The sequence below is a fragment of the Bos grunniens genome, chromosome 5 (genome assembly GCF_055505025.1).
Source record: "Bos grunniens cultivar Pamir isolate PY7600 chromosome 5, Bosgru_T2T1.0, whole genome shotgun sequence".
Lineage (NCBI taxonomy): Eukaryota > Metazoa > Chordata > Mammalia > Artiodactyla > Bovidae > Bos > Bos grunniens.
The window spans coordinates 25,799,258-25,814,044 of record NC_141169.1 but is presented as its reverse complement, the minus strand read 5'-3'; the positions used below and the strand labels follow the sequence as shown (position 1 = coordinate 25,814,044).

General features: G+C 38.3%; 1 protein-coding gene across 1 annotated transcript in view; it reads left to right on the top strand.

Annotated features, from left to right (window-relative positions):
- The window catches only part of LOC147371436 (uncharacterized), a 144,147-nt gene that overhangs the window by 23,885 nt on the left and 105,475 nt on the right, over positions 1-14,787 (top strand). Inside the window, exons 4-5 of the mRNA XM_086403685.1 lie at positions 4,865-5,370; positions 13,791-13,889. Of these exons, the coding sequence (XP_086259811.1) occupies positions 4,865-5,370; positions 13,791-13,889 (605 nt within the window). The remainder of the gene's footprint in view (positions 1-4,864; positions 5,371-13,790; positions 13,890-14,787) is intronic.

Sequence of the window (14,787 nt, the reverse complement as noted above, 5' to 3'; positions counted from 1 at the left end):
CAGTAATACCAGGGTTGAAAAGCCCCAGAAATATTAATCTGGTCTGGGGTTTTTTGAGCCTGCTATAACTTTTCTCAAGACCCCAGCAAGTTGCTGCTCTTTTCAGAAGTCTGTTGTCTCTTCATTTTCAACTCTTTCTGCCTAAATGCAGTTCAGCATAACTTCGTCAGTTTTCATCCACGATTGGTCTTATAATTGACACTCAGTGGATGAAATCAGATTGTCATGTGAGCATTAAGTAGGTCTATTTATATAAAGCTTCAGAGGTTTATTGGCTGCCCAGCTTTCTCATTTGATGTCTTCTCAGGGCATGGCTTAAGTTTTGCTTCTGTCAGCTCTGATTGGTAACACCCTCTTTCTTCTACTGGTTTTCCTACTGCAGCCATTGCACCAAGAATAAAATCCACACTTCTTATCATGAACTGCAGGCCTTTCTGTGATTTCCTTTCCTACTTGTCCTCTGACCACCTCACATACCACTCCATGACACCTACTATGCCCCAGCTGTTATGTGCTATGAATTCATTTAACAATCAAGCCATCCCTAAATTAAATTCTCTACATTTGCTATGCACTCTGCTTCAGATGTTTTTCTTCCATATAATTTTGTGGTTGACTCTTCCTCATCATCGTCGGAATCTCAACCTGAATGTCACCTCCTCTGAAAAGATATCCCTGACCTCCCAATTCAAAGGAGCCAAACACACATACCCCATCATCACTCTTTTATACTGCTCTGTTTTAATTTTATCATTAGTTACCACTACCTGTAATTTCCTTTCTCTTTCCTCTCTTCCTCCTTCATTCTTTCCTTCCTCTCCTTCTCCAACTAGAATGTAAGGTCCATTAGGGCAGAGGTCAGTCCTCTTCACCCTGTCTTTTCAGCACCTAGAACTGTGCCTGTTGAATTTTGCTGAATGGTTTCTTCACATGTGCTGTACCTGGAGAAGCGGGGCTACTTTAAGACTGGGCCAGGTCCCATCCGCTTTATTGTTGACTATCTCTTGTCAAGATTATTAAATCCGGGGGCCTCCCTGTTGGTCCAGTGGTTGAGACTTTGTCTTCCAGTGCAGAGGGTGTGGGTTCAATCCCTGGTCAGGGAGCTGGGATCCCACGTGCCTCACAGCCTAGGGGCCAGGGCATGGAGTAGAGGTGATATTGTGGTGAATTCAGTGGAGACTTTGAAGAGGTCCACATCAAAGGAAAAACAAAGGATTGTTTAACCTCGTTTTGAACTCAACAGTCCATTATTTGAGCTTTTGTCTGAAAAGTAAACCAAACATATAAAGATTATTTTTTTCAAATGTACATTAAATTTCTTAACAACCCTATGAAGGAGCTATAATTATTGGCATCATTTTACATGTGATAAAATTGATTAACCTGGGCCCCCTGCATTGGGAGCACAGTCTTAGCTACTGGACCACCAGGGCATTAATAAATGATAGGTGTTACTATAATTACTGTAATAAGTACAGTCTCTATCATTTTATTTATTTATTTTAAATTGAAATATAGTTGATTTACAGTGTTTCAGGGTAAACAGCAAAGTGATTCAGTTATAGGTATTTCCTTTGTCAGATTCTTTCCCATTACAAAGTGTTACAAGATATTGAATATAGTTCCCTGTGCTATACAGTAGGGTCTTTGTTGTTTATTTTATATATAGTAGTGTATATATTTTAATCCCAAACTCCTAGTTTATTCCTCCCCCACTTCCCCTTGGTAACCATAAGTTTGCTTTCTAAGTCTGTGAATCTATTTCTGTTTTGTAAATAAGTTAGTTTGTATCATTTTTTAGATTCCACATATAACTAGTATCATATGACATTTGTATTTATCCAATCTCTATCATTTTATTTGAGCGATAGATAAATTTACCACTAATGCATATATATAGGATTTACAAAGAAAATAACATAAAATAGGGATAACACACTAGCTGACTCATAGGGTGAGTATTAGAAATTGATAAGATAATATTTATGAGAGTGATTTTTAAGCTCTAATGAATTTTTAAGCTTTAATGAATTATTACTATGAAAATATATTTACTGTTTTCAAAAATGGGCTTTCTAGCTTTTAAATATCAATGTAATAACATAACCAGTGCTCAGAGATAAAAAATTTAAGATCCACATTTAGAATTCTTTTATTGTTTGTTTTTTTGGCCATGCCATGCAGCTTGAGGGATCTTAATTCCACAACCAGGGATTAAACTAGGCTCCCACAATGAAAATGCCAAGACGTAACCGCTGGACCACCAGGGAATTCCCCACATTTAGAATTCTTTTCCACGTCAAATACTTTTGATCTTAAAACAATGTTCCCTTTTATTTCACGCTAAACACTTATCTAGAAAACCTATGCCATTTTTTTCAAATTATGCTAATAGAACTACGATTTAGAAGAAAAATGCAAGTGGCTCCTTTGCGCTGTGGACCATTTTATAAAGACAGTATTCAAGTGAAACTCCATCAGTTGTTCCAAACTACATGGTTCCAAGCCACAGTAGTAAAGCAAATATCACAATAAAATGAGTCACACAAATTTTTTGGTTTCTCGGTACATATAAAAGTTGTATCAAACTAAATTGTAGTCTATTAAGTGTATAATAGCATCATGTCTAAAAACCAATGGTCACATCACACTTTAATTAAAAAATACTTTATTGCTGAAAAATGTTAACCATCATCTGAGCCTTCAGCAAGTTTTAATCTTTTTGCAGTAGTAACATTAAAGATCATGGATCACTATAACAAACATAATAATAATGAAAAAGTTTTAAATATTGCAAGAGTCACCAAAATATCACACTACTATATTTGAAATGGAAACCAACAAGGACCTACTATATAGCACATGGAACTTTGCTCAATGTTATGTGGCAACCTGGATGAGAAGGGAGTTTGGGAAAGAATAGATATATGTATGTGTATGACTGAGTCCCTTTGCTGTTCACCTGAAACTATCACAGCATAGTTAATTGGTTATACCCCATTACAAAATAAAAAGGTTTTTTTAATAAATAAATAAATACCTCAGCTCTCTTTAAAAAAAAAAAAAAAAAGAAAGAAAAATTGTTTTTAAAAATAATTTGAGGGCTAAGATGAAATTATCTTTTTCTGAAGGAGATTTACATTTGTTTGTGTCAGAGGCTTGAAGAAACAGCCAGGAGTACCTTAATTCAGTTTCAGAGAATGCAGTGATTTGAAGCTGTCTTTGAATGTGCTGGTCTAGGTCTACTTTTGGGACAACTCTTACTCCTAGGATGCAGCCTCCCATTGGAAAGCCTGGACTCCAAAACCCTTAGCCTCCACAAAACTATAAAAAGCCCTGATCAGCCCTGATCAGCAGCTGCTGCTGCTGCTAAGCCTCTCAAATTCCTCTTTGGATTTCCATCTCTCTAGGGTATCCCATGGGCAGAGGAACCTGGTAGGCTGCAGTCCATGGGGTCATGAAGAGTCGGACATGACTGAATGACTTCACTTTCACTTTTCACTTTCATGCATTGGAGAAGGAAATGGCAACCCTCTCCAGTGTTCTTGCCTGGAGAATCCTAGGGACGGGGGAGCCTGGTGGGCTGTCGTCTATGGGGTCGCACAGAGTTGGACACGACTGAAGTGACTTAGCAGCAGCAGCAGCAGCAGCAGCAGCAGGGTATTGATAGTAGCCCTTCACTATCTTGTTAGTTCTCTGTTGCCTTTAACAAGAATTTTTTTTTTTGTATTCTGTTCAGCTTCTCTAGTTGTCTTCCAAAGTCAGGGTGGGGTAATTTGGATTACCCAGATGCTATTACCAAAAGGGGAAGACCACTTGGAAGTTTTAAACATTGTATGCCTAGTTGTTTTATAAACTGTGGCTTATAAAATTCCAATATCTGAAATGCCGAGTCTTCTGTGAGTCTATTTTTGCTGTCCACTTTAGAATTTTAGCGTACTATAGTAACATCTAATAGGAGTGTGGAGAGTAGGCTACAGGAACACAGAAAATGTAGACTAAGAAATTCAGGGAAGGGTTTCTGGAAGAAGTGATCTCTGTCTTATCTTATAATAAAACAATTGAATAAACACATATTGAAAAACACATATTGGTTTTTATCTTCTGTGTATAAACATAATAAATGTTGATGTAGAAAAGTATAAAAAGAGAAAATAAAAGTTGACTTCTATAATCTCACAATGTTTGCTTTTGGGTCGGCATTTGCTTAGTCCTTTTAATGCCAGATATATTATATATATACATAAATAATACATTTGAGATCTTTCTACATATGCAATTATGTATACTTTTATATAATATTATAATATAAACATTTCCCGAAGTTATTAAGAGCAATTTTCCAAACAATTTTTATGGCTACCTATTGTATGCTGCTGCTGCTGCTAAGTCGCTTCAGTCATGTCCGACTCTGTGCGACCCAGAGACGGCAGCCCACAAGGCTCCCTCGTCCCTGGGATTCTCCAGGCAAGAACACTGGAGTGGGTTGCCATTTCCTTCTTCAATGCATGAAAGTGAAAAGTGAAAGTGAAGTCGCTCAGTCGTGTCCGACTCTTTGTGACCCCATGGACTACAGCCTACCAGGCTCTTCCGTCCATGGGATTTTCCAGGCAAGAGTACTGGAGTGGGGTGCCATTGCCTTCTCCGACCTATTGTATGAGTATGGCATTATTTACTTAACTATATCTCTATAAGGCCTTTGATTCTTTTCCATTTTTTTCCTATATCAAAAATAATGCTGTAGTTAGCATTTTATGCACAGATGTTATAGTTTTTTATTATACCATAAGATGGATTTCTAGAAGTCAAATTACTAGGTTAAAAAGTATAAAATATCTTTAAAGTTCGTATTTGTTTTTTACAGTCCTACAAGGAGTATATTTAAAGAACTAGAGAAAGCAAAACTTTCTACAGTAGCTGAATCTGGGGAGAAAGATGAGTTCATCTCATTTGGTGTCTCACAAACCTCTAGTGTTTCTATGTTATCTACTAATTTAAAATTTTCCAAACTACAACTGCAAAAGTCTCTGTTTGAAGAATACAAACTCACTGCTGCTGAAATACTGTATGAACTTGAGGAGGTATTACAGAAATATGCTGTGTATAACATTACTTTCCCTGTGGGAATTGTAAATCTTGTGGATTACAGTTGGCACGATCTTACTTCAGATGCTTATAAGTATGCAACCAAAAATCCTATGTTGAAGAAATGTAGTGCCTTAAAAGATGATACCAGTATCATGACTATGATCGACTTAAAGGGATACAAAATCAACAGCTGCTCAAGAGAAGAATGTCATAAGAGGAACTGCCTGGTGAAAGTAAAAGAAGACCATCACGATGCAGCAAGTAAACCTGTGGTAAAAACATGTAAGTAGAAGTTACTAGTTAGACTTATAAATAATCCTCCAGTTTTAAAAATAAAAATGAAAATGGCAAGTAAGATATTGAAAAAAAAACATTATATTAATGATATTTGGTTTTTATTAATCATTTTAATACATTATTAGTGAAGATCAGGGATAAGATACAAAAATTTAAATTGCTTTCAGTTAAATAAAGCATCTATTATGCTTCATATTCATGTGATATTAAGTCTCCACCTCAGAGGATCCTACAGATTCTCGTACAGCAGCTTAGTCCAGCAAAAGTAGGATGCTAGCCACATATGTAATCTTCAAAATTATACTTTTTGTTTTATGAAAATTATAGACCCACATGTGTAAGAATTAATACAAAGGGATCCCGTATACTGTTTACTTATTTTCTCCATATGACAACATCTTGGAAAACGTCACAACCAGAATATGGACATTAACACAGTCAAGTTTCAAAACATTCCACCACAGCAAGGATCACTTATGTTGTCCTTCTGTAATCCCACCCACATCCCTCCTGTCCCCACACCCTCTTTAACCCTGGCAACCACCAATGTGTTCTACATTTCTGTATTTTGGTTTATTTTTTTATTTGTTGCACTGGGTCTTCATCACTATGTGCGGGCTTTCTCTAGTGGCGAGTGGGGACTACTCTTTGGTTAGGTAGGCGGGCTTCTCATTGCAGTGGATTCTCTTGCTGCTGAACACAGGCTCTAGGCACATGGGCTTCAGTAGTTGTGGCGCATAGGCTTAGATACTCCATGGCATATGGAATCTCCCAGATCCATGGATCAAACCCTTGTCCTCTGCACTGGCAGGCAAATTCTTTTCCACTGTACCACCAGGGAAGTCCTATGTATATTTGTCATCTTAAGAATGTATAAATGAAATCCTACAACGTTTAATTTTTGGTGATTGTCTTTCTTCAGTTCAGTTCAGTTCAGTTCAGTCACTCAGTCGTGTCCGACTCTTGGTGACCCCGTGAATCGCAGCACACCAGGCCTCCCTCTCCATCACCAACTCCCGGAGTTCACTCAAACTCACGTCCATCGAGTCAGTGATGCCATCCAGCCATCTCATCCTCTGTCGTCCCCTTCTCCTCCTGCCCCGTCAACTTAATTCTCTGGAGATTCATCTAGGTTGTATGTCTCAGTAGTTTGTCCCTTTTTATTGCTAGGCAGTGTGCATTCCATGGTATGGATGTCCCACAGTTTAACCATTCCCTCCTTCAGTGGGTGGGGGTTTTTTCCCCCAGTTTTTGAATATTATGAAAGCTGCTCAAACATTTATGTACAGATTTTTGTGTAAATATAAGTTTTGATTTCTCTTTGATAAGTGCCCAGAAGTACAAGTGCTGGACTATGAGGTATTTGCATGTTTCCTTCTATATGGAACTGCCAGATTGTTTTCTAGAATGGCTGTGCCATTTTATAATACATTTCTACCAGCAGTGTTGAGTGGCCACCTTCCTCCACGTTCTCACTAGTATTTGGATATTGTAACTGTGTTTTATAATAGCCATTCTTGGCGATGTGTAGTGACATCTCATTGGGGTTTTCATTTGCATTTCTCTCATGGCTAATGATGCTGAATGTTTGCCGTCTGTATGTCCTCTTCAGTGAAATGTCTTTCATGTCTTTAACTGATTTTCTAATTGGATAATATATATTTTTTACTGTTGAGTTTTACGAATTCTTTATATATTCTAGATATTGGTCCTTTGTTATATATGTGCTATACAAATATTTTTCCCAGTGTCTCCTTATTCTTTTACATGGGTCTTTGGCAGAGAAAAAGTTTTAAATGTTGAAGACATAAAATTTATCAGTTTTTAAATAAATAGTGCCTTTGATATCAAGACTGTGAACTCTTTGCCTTGCCCTAGATCCTGAAGTTTTTCTCTTTTTTTTTTTCCTAAAAGTTTTATAACTTTACGTTTTATATTTAAACCCATTACCCATTTTAGGTTAACTTTTGTATACATCTTAGACCAACTTGAGGTTCATTTTCTGGGTTATGGATCTCCAGTTGCTTCAGCTTATTTGTTGAAAATACTGTCTTTCCTCCTTTGAGTTGCTTTTGCATCTTTGTCAAAAGTCGAATGGGCGTAGGTATTTAAATCTATTTCTGGGTTCTGCTTTTGTTTCTGCTGGTTCTCATTCATGTTCTCTTGACTCCCTGTGAATATGATTATTTTTTATTTTCTGCCAGACATTGTGTTTGAAAAATTGTTTTTAAAAATATTTGAGGCCTAGGATAAGGTTATCTTCAACTGGAAGTGATCGTAAGTGGGAACTCAAACAGGTTTGTGTACAACCATTGCTCTGAGCAGCACTATTCATAGTAACCAAAATGTGGAAACAGCCCAAATGTCCATCAACATATGAAGAGATAAACAAAATGTGGTATGTATATACAGTGGGATATCATTTAACCTTGAAAAGGGGTGAAATTCTGATACATGGTACAGCATGGATGAACCTTGAAGGCATTTTAATCTGGAAACAAAACAACAAATATAGTGTACTCTATAAACAACAAACAGAGTATGAGGTACCTCGAGTAGTCAGATACATAGAGACAGAATGTAGGATGGTGGTTGCCAGGGACTGGGAAGTGGGGGCGGGGGGTGGGTAATTAGGGAGTTTAAAGTTAATGGATACAGAGTTTAGTTAAGGATAATGAAAAATTTCTGAAGCTCGATGGTGATGATGGTTGTACAGTAATGTGAATGAACTTAATGCTACAGAACTGTACACTTAAAACCTGGTAAAGTGATCAATTTTAAGTTATGCATATTCAACCACAATAAAATATTTTACTGGTTAAAAATGGTAATTTCGTTATGTATATTCTATCACAGTGGGAAAAAGGGATAACCAAGTCAATGTGGATAATTAAGCTTTACTTTTTATAAGGGGGTAAATAAAAGGAATTGAGTGGAAGGACGGGTGTATCCAAGGTCATAAAGAGCATTTAATTAATTTCAGAGGTGAGTAAAAACTTGACTCTGTAAGCCTAGAATTAGGAACCTGTGGTAATGTGATATATATGTGAAATAGCACAAACTGGCCCGTTTTAAAGGCACTTGGGTCAATGCTGTTTCCACAGCCCATTTCTTCCCCCACTGAAGAAGAAGCGCTTGTGTTCCCTCACTCCCTAGACTACATTATGACTTTTGTGGGTTCTGGGCACTTTTGCCTTCGTGAGTCCCTACCTCCATAAAGTTACTAAAAATAACTTCTTATGACTGTATTGTTATGAAGACAAATATAATTCCATTACACTTGTATATTCATTGTTGTCATATTCAGGTTTTCTCTGTTTGAGAAGAAATTAAAATTAACACATTTTCTAGGTTCCTGGAAGGGTTGCGTGCCTAACAGAGAGATCAGTCCTGCTGCCTTCTTCCTTCACTTCTGAGGTACCACTCACCTCTCTCAGAATGTTGCTTCATCCCACCACTTACTCTTAGTCTCCATGGTTTTCACAGCTAAAATGAAGTTTACTATTTTATTTCCAAGAAATTGATGCTATTCTCAGATGCTGAAACATTTGCAAGCCTAGAAATGTTTTTTTAAAGAAGCTTAGGGATCTGAAGTCATTGCTGATAAAAATTTCAGAAAGCTTGATAGGGAAGTATGAATAACTAGCATAGTCATGCAATTCAAAAAGGATGAACATCTTCATCAGAGGTTAGCACTGCACAGTGAAGAGTATTGGTAGACCCTGTTCTGACTCCTACTAGACTGAAACTTTATGTTCAGAACCTTAATAGTTCCCATTTCACCCTCTATTGTGTTGAATATATATAAGTAGATTTAGATGTAGCAAAAAGAGCTATTTTAAAAAAATAAAAATCATATTAGTTTATAGCTAATATAGCTAATATAGTTTATATTTTACAGATCATAGAAATTGCCAACATCTGTTGGATCATAGAAAAAGCAAGGGAATTCCAGAAAAACATCTACTTCTGCTTCATTGACTATGCTAAAGCCTTTGACCATGTGGATCACAACAAGCTGTGGAAAATTCTTAAAGAGATGGGAATACCAGACCACCTTACCCGCCTCCTGAGAAACCTGTATGCAGGTCAAGAAGCAACAGTTAGTACTGGACATGGAGCAACGAACTCATTCAAAATTGGGAAAGGAGTATGTCAAGGCTGTATAGTGTCACCCTGCTTATTTAACTTATATGCAGACTACATCATGTGAAATGCCAGGCTAGATGAGGCTCAAGCTGGAATCAAAATTGCCAGAAAATATATCAATAACTTCAGATAGACAGATGAGACCACCAGGGAAGAAGAATTAAAGAGCCTCTTGATGAAGGTGAAAGAAGAGAGTCAAAAACCTGGCTTAAAACTCAACATTCAAAAAATGAAGATCATGGCATCCAGTCCCATCACTTCAGGGCAAATAGATGGGGGAAGAAAAGGAAACAGTGACAGACTTTACTATTTTGGGCTCCAAAATCACAGTGGACGATGACTGCAGCCATGAAATTAAAAGATGCTAGCTCCTTGGAAGAAAAGCTATGATGAACCTAGAAAGCTTATGAAAAAGCAAAGATATCACTTTGCTGACACAGGTCTGTACAGTCAAAGCTATGGTTTTTCCAGTAGTCACACACAGATGTGAGAGTTGGACCATCAAGAAGGCTGTGCACCAAAGAATTGCTGCTTTCAAATTGCGGTGCTGGAGAAGACTCTTGAGTGTCCCTTGAACTGCAAGGAGATTCAACCAGTTAATCCTAAGGAAAATCAACCCTGAATATTCATTGGAAGGACTGATGCTGAAGCTCCAATACTTTAGCTCCCAGATGTGAATAGCTGATTCATTGGAAAAGACCCTGATGCTGGGAAAGATTGAGGGCAGAAGAAGGGGACTACAGAGGATGAGATGATTGGATGGCATCATTGACTCAATGGATATGAGTTTGAGCAAACTCCAGGAGATAGTGAAGGACAGGGAAGCCTGGCATGCTGCAATCCATGGAGTGGCAAAGAGCCAGACATGACTTAGTGACTCAACAACAACAGATCATAGGGAACTTTCTAACCATTGTCTAATTTAGTTGTCCTGATATTCCTTTGGGATAGCTGATAGGGTTTCTGTTTCACTAAGGACTGAGTAACTTGCCCAGAGTCACACAATTTCTGATAGATCTGTGACCCCCAACCCTGGTCTTCTGACTCCCAGTATATTGTTCTTTATACTACTTTAGCCCTAACTCCCATTCTTCTATCATAATAATGATAATGATTTGACAATAAGACTAAATAGTAGTTGTAGCTATCCCTACAACAACCCCTTTGAAGTAGAGAAGTAACCTAGCTGTAGAGGTTACACTTTTGCTCTTAGGATTGTCGTTCAATTGCTAAGTCATGTCTGACTTTGCAACCTCATGGACTGCAACATGCCAGACTCCTCTGTCCTCCACTATCTCTCACAGTTTGCTCAAATTCATGTCTGTTGAGTCAGTGATACTATCTAACCATCTCTTCCTCTGCCACCCCCTTCTCTTTTTGCCTTCAATCTTTTCCAGGATCAGGGTCTTTTCCAGTAAGTCAACTCTTTCCCATCAGGTGGTCAAAGTATTGGAGCTTCAGCAATAGTCCTTCCAATGAATATTCAGGGCTGATTTCTTTTAAGATTGACTGGTTGGATCTCCTTGCAGTCCAAGAGACTGCAAGGAGAAGACTCTCTTTGAGTCTTTCAGGCCTTATCCTAGACTTATTTGATTTCCTCATTATAAAATGAGAGAGGGAGAGGAATTAATGGTATAACTTTGTTGAGAGAATTATATAATATAATGATTTTAATGTACTTAGCCTAGTGCTCAATAGATGTAACTCATGGTTATTGTGCAATTTCTTACCTATAGCCTTATTTCTTTTGCTTTTTTTTTATCATTGTGATTTTCTCATCTTATTTATTTCTGCATCTGATACAGCCTATTTGTGATGGGATCCTGGACTTACAAACCTCCTAATTTACATATAAAATTTAAGAAGCTCCCATGAGTTTTGCTTTCTTTTCAAAATATATCCAAATTTTGTATTTAGTTCAGTTCAGTTCAGTCGCTCAGTCATGTCTGACTCTTTTCCACCCCATGAACCACAACACTCCAGGCCTCCCTGTCCATCATCAACTCCTGCAGTTTACCCAGACTCATGTCCATTGAGTCAGTGATGCCATCCAACCATCTCATCCTCTGTCGTCCCCTTCTCTTCCCGCCCTCAATCTTTCCCAGCGTCAGGGTCCTTTCCGATGAGTCAGCTCTTTGCATCAGGTGGCCAAAGTATTGGAGTTTCAGCTTTAGCATCAGGCCTTCCAATGAACACCCGGGACTGATTTCTTTTAGGATGGACTGGTTGGATCTCCTTGCAGTCCAAGGGACTCTCAAGAGTCTTCTCCAACACCACAGTTCAAAAGCATCAATTCTTCTGTGCTTTGTATTTAGACAGCTTTTAAAATGTATATGTTTTCTCTGTGGGATGAATTCATTACACTTCATAGATTAATAAATTTATTGTCTTAGATTTGTATTTTAGCCCAAAACGTAATGATACTGAAAGGCTTTTTGTCCTTGTAGCCTTTTTTTAAAATTGAAGTATAGTTGATTTACAGCGTTGTGTTAGTTTCTGGTGTACAGCAGAATGATTCAGTTATACACCCCATATGGTTCATTACAGGATATTAAATATAGTTCCAAGCGCCATACAGTATGATGGTACTTTTTATTGGTCTATCATATATATAGTAGTTTGAATCTGCTGATCCCAAACTCTTAGTTTATCCCTCTCCCACCCCCTTTCCCCTTGTAGTAACCATAAGTTTGTTTTCTATGTCTGTGAGTCTGTTTTTGTTTCATAATAAGTTCATTTGTGTCATATTTTAGATTCCACATATAAGTGATACCATTTGGTATTTGTCTTTCTGTTTCTGACTTACTTCACCTAGTATGATAATCTCAGTCCATCTATGTTGCTGTAGATGACATCATTTCATTCTTTTTATGGCTGAGTAGTATTTCATTGTGCATATATACACCTCTTCTTTATCCATTCATCTGTCAATGGACATTTAGGTTTTTTCTATGTTTGGCTATTGTAATAATGCTACTATGAACATAGGGGTGCATGTATCTTTTCAAATTATACTTTTCTCTGGATGTATGCCTGGGAGTGGGATTGTTGTCTCATATGGCAACTCTATTTTCAGGGTTTGGCTTTTTTTTTTTTTTTTTCAGTTTTTTAAGGAACTTCCTTATTGGCTGCAGCAATTTACTTTTCTACCAACTTCCATATTGGCTGCAGCAATTTACTTTTCTACCAGTCTGCAGGAGAGTTTCCTTTTCTCCACACCTCTGCTGCTGCTGCTAAGTCGCTTCAGTCGTGTCCGACTCTGTGCGACCCCATAGATGGCAGCCCACCAGGCTCCCCCGTCCCTGGGATTCTCCAGGCAAGAACACTGGAGTGGGTTGCCATTTCCTCCTCCAATGCATGAAAGTGAAAAGTGAAAGTGAAGTTGCTGAGTCGTGTCTGACTCTTAGCGACCCCATGGACTGTAGCCCACCAGGCTCCTCTGTCCATGGGATTTTCCAGGCAAGAGTACTGGAGTGGGGTGCCATTGCCTTCTCTGACACCACCTCTAAGCATCTGTTTGTGGACTTTTTAATAATGATCATTCTGACCAGTGTGAGGTGGTACCTCACTAGATTTGATCTGCATTTCTCTAATAATTACTATTGTTGAGCATGCCTTTTTTTTTAACCAACAAAAGGCTGCTGTTATCCAGTTACTAAAAGAAGAAATTAAAATAAAACATGAATCTTTTCTCAGTAGTTCTAATGTGAAAAGGCAATTCTTGAAAGCATAAACACAGTCCCCTAATAAATTAAGAAATTATGCAGAGGAAATTTCTATTTTTTTTTTTGAGAATAAATCTATGCTCATTAAAATTTTTTAATTGATTAATTTATTTAGCTTTGGCTCTGCTGGTCTTTGTTGCTGCACGTGGGCTTTCACTAGTTGCCGTGATTAGGGGCTTCTCTTGTTGTAGCAGGGACTTAGTAGTTGTGGTGCCTGGGCTTAGTTGCTTTGCAGCATGTGGGATCTTCCCCAACCAGGGATTGAACCCATGTCCCCTTCATTGGCAGGCAGATCTTAAACACTGGACTGCCAGGGAAGTCTGGAATTTTCAGTTTGAAAGACTGACTCCAGAACTAATGAAAATATTTTATGGGTAATTGTGGGTGCTTATGGAAAATTTTAATTCCCTGGTAAGAATATTAAAATATTGACAATTGGATTTTCTGTTGATGATGCTCTGGCAAAATGCTTTCTTTTTCTCTTCCTTCCCCTCTCCCTGCTCACATTCCTCCTGCTTCCTTCTTTCCTAGCTCTTGTCGACCAACAGCAGTGTTCCCAGATCTCCCAGGATAGCAGTTTACCTGTTGTCACCCACTTCTCACTGACATCCAAGATCTGTTTAGAAAATGGTAAGATCCCCTTATCCATCCAGTGAGCAACCAGAGTGAGAATCACTTCCATTCCCTGAATTTGGAAACTTTCTCCCAGCCATCCTCTTGGTATAACCCCAATAAGAGTCAGACATTTAAGTTTATGGATTCCAAGTCAAACTTTTCAAAGGCATCCCCCTCTAATCCACCCACCTCTGGTTTCTCCACTCTAGTACCCTGGGAACTGATTTCTGAGAAATCAGCTTGGGTAACAAGGGTGTTGGAGTCCATGCTTCAGGGACTCTCCTTCCAACTCTGGCTGAATTCTACAGTTAGACTCATTTCATACAGTAAAGAAGATGTCACCCCCAGCCCTAAATTCACATGTTCCCTGACTAGGAAGAAAGTGCTTCTTCTCCTCCAATGTCCAGATAATCTCAAGATATCGGGATTGACTCTGATTTGTCAAGGCAGTGACTCTGATGAGCTCTACTTCAGTTAGGTACCCACCTAATGGCCCAATGATGGTTGCCTCGGAATTGGAGTAATACTGTTGGTCAAACCTGGGTCTTTGGCTCATGTGAATTACATGTAATTTACAGTAAAGAACTGTCATTGTCAGCCCAACTTGAGCTGCATGGGATGGGGGTGGCATGATGCCTCAAAGAAAGGGAAGTCAAGTAGTTCCATAATTTGGGAAGAGAAGGTTAAGCCTGTCCTTAATCTTGTGTTAAGGTGGGGATTAGAGGTGAACAAAGTGGGAAGGAGCCAGAATGCTCTGATTCAAAGTTTCACCTGGAGTTATGGCTAAAATAAAGAGCTCATGACTAAGGCAAAAGATCTGGAGACAGAGTAAACAGTAGACATTCTCATTACAAAATAATGCTTTAAAGCACCTATGCATAGGGGAAAAAATCTGGAAGGAGCCACACCAAAA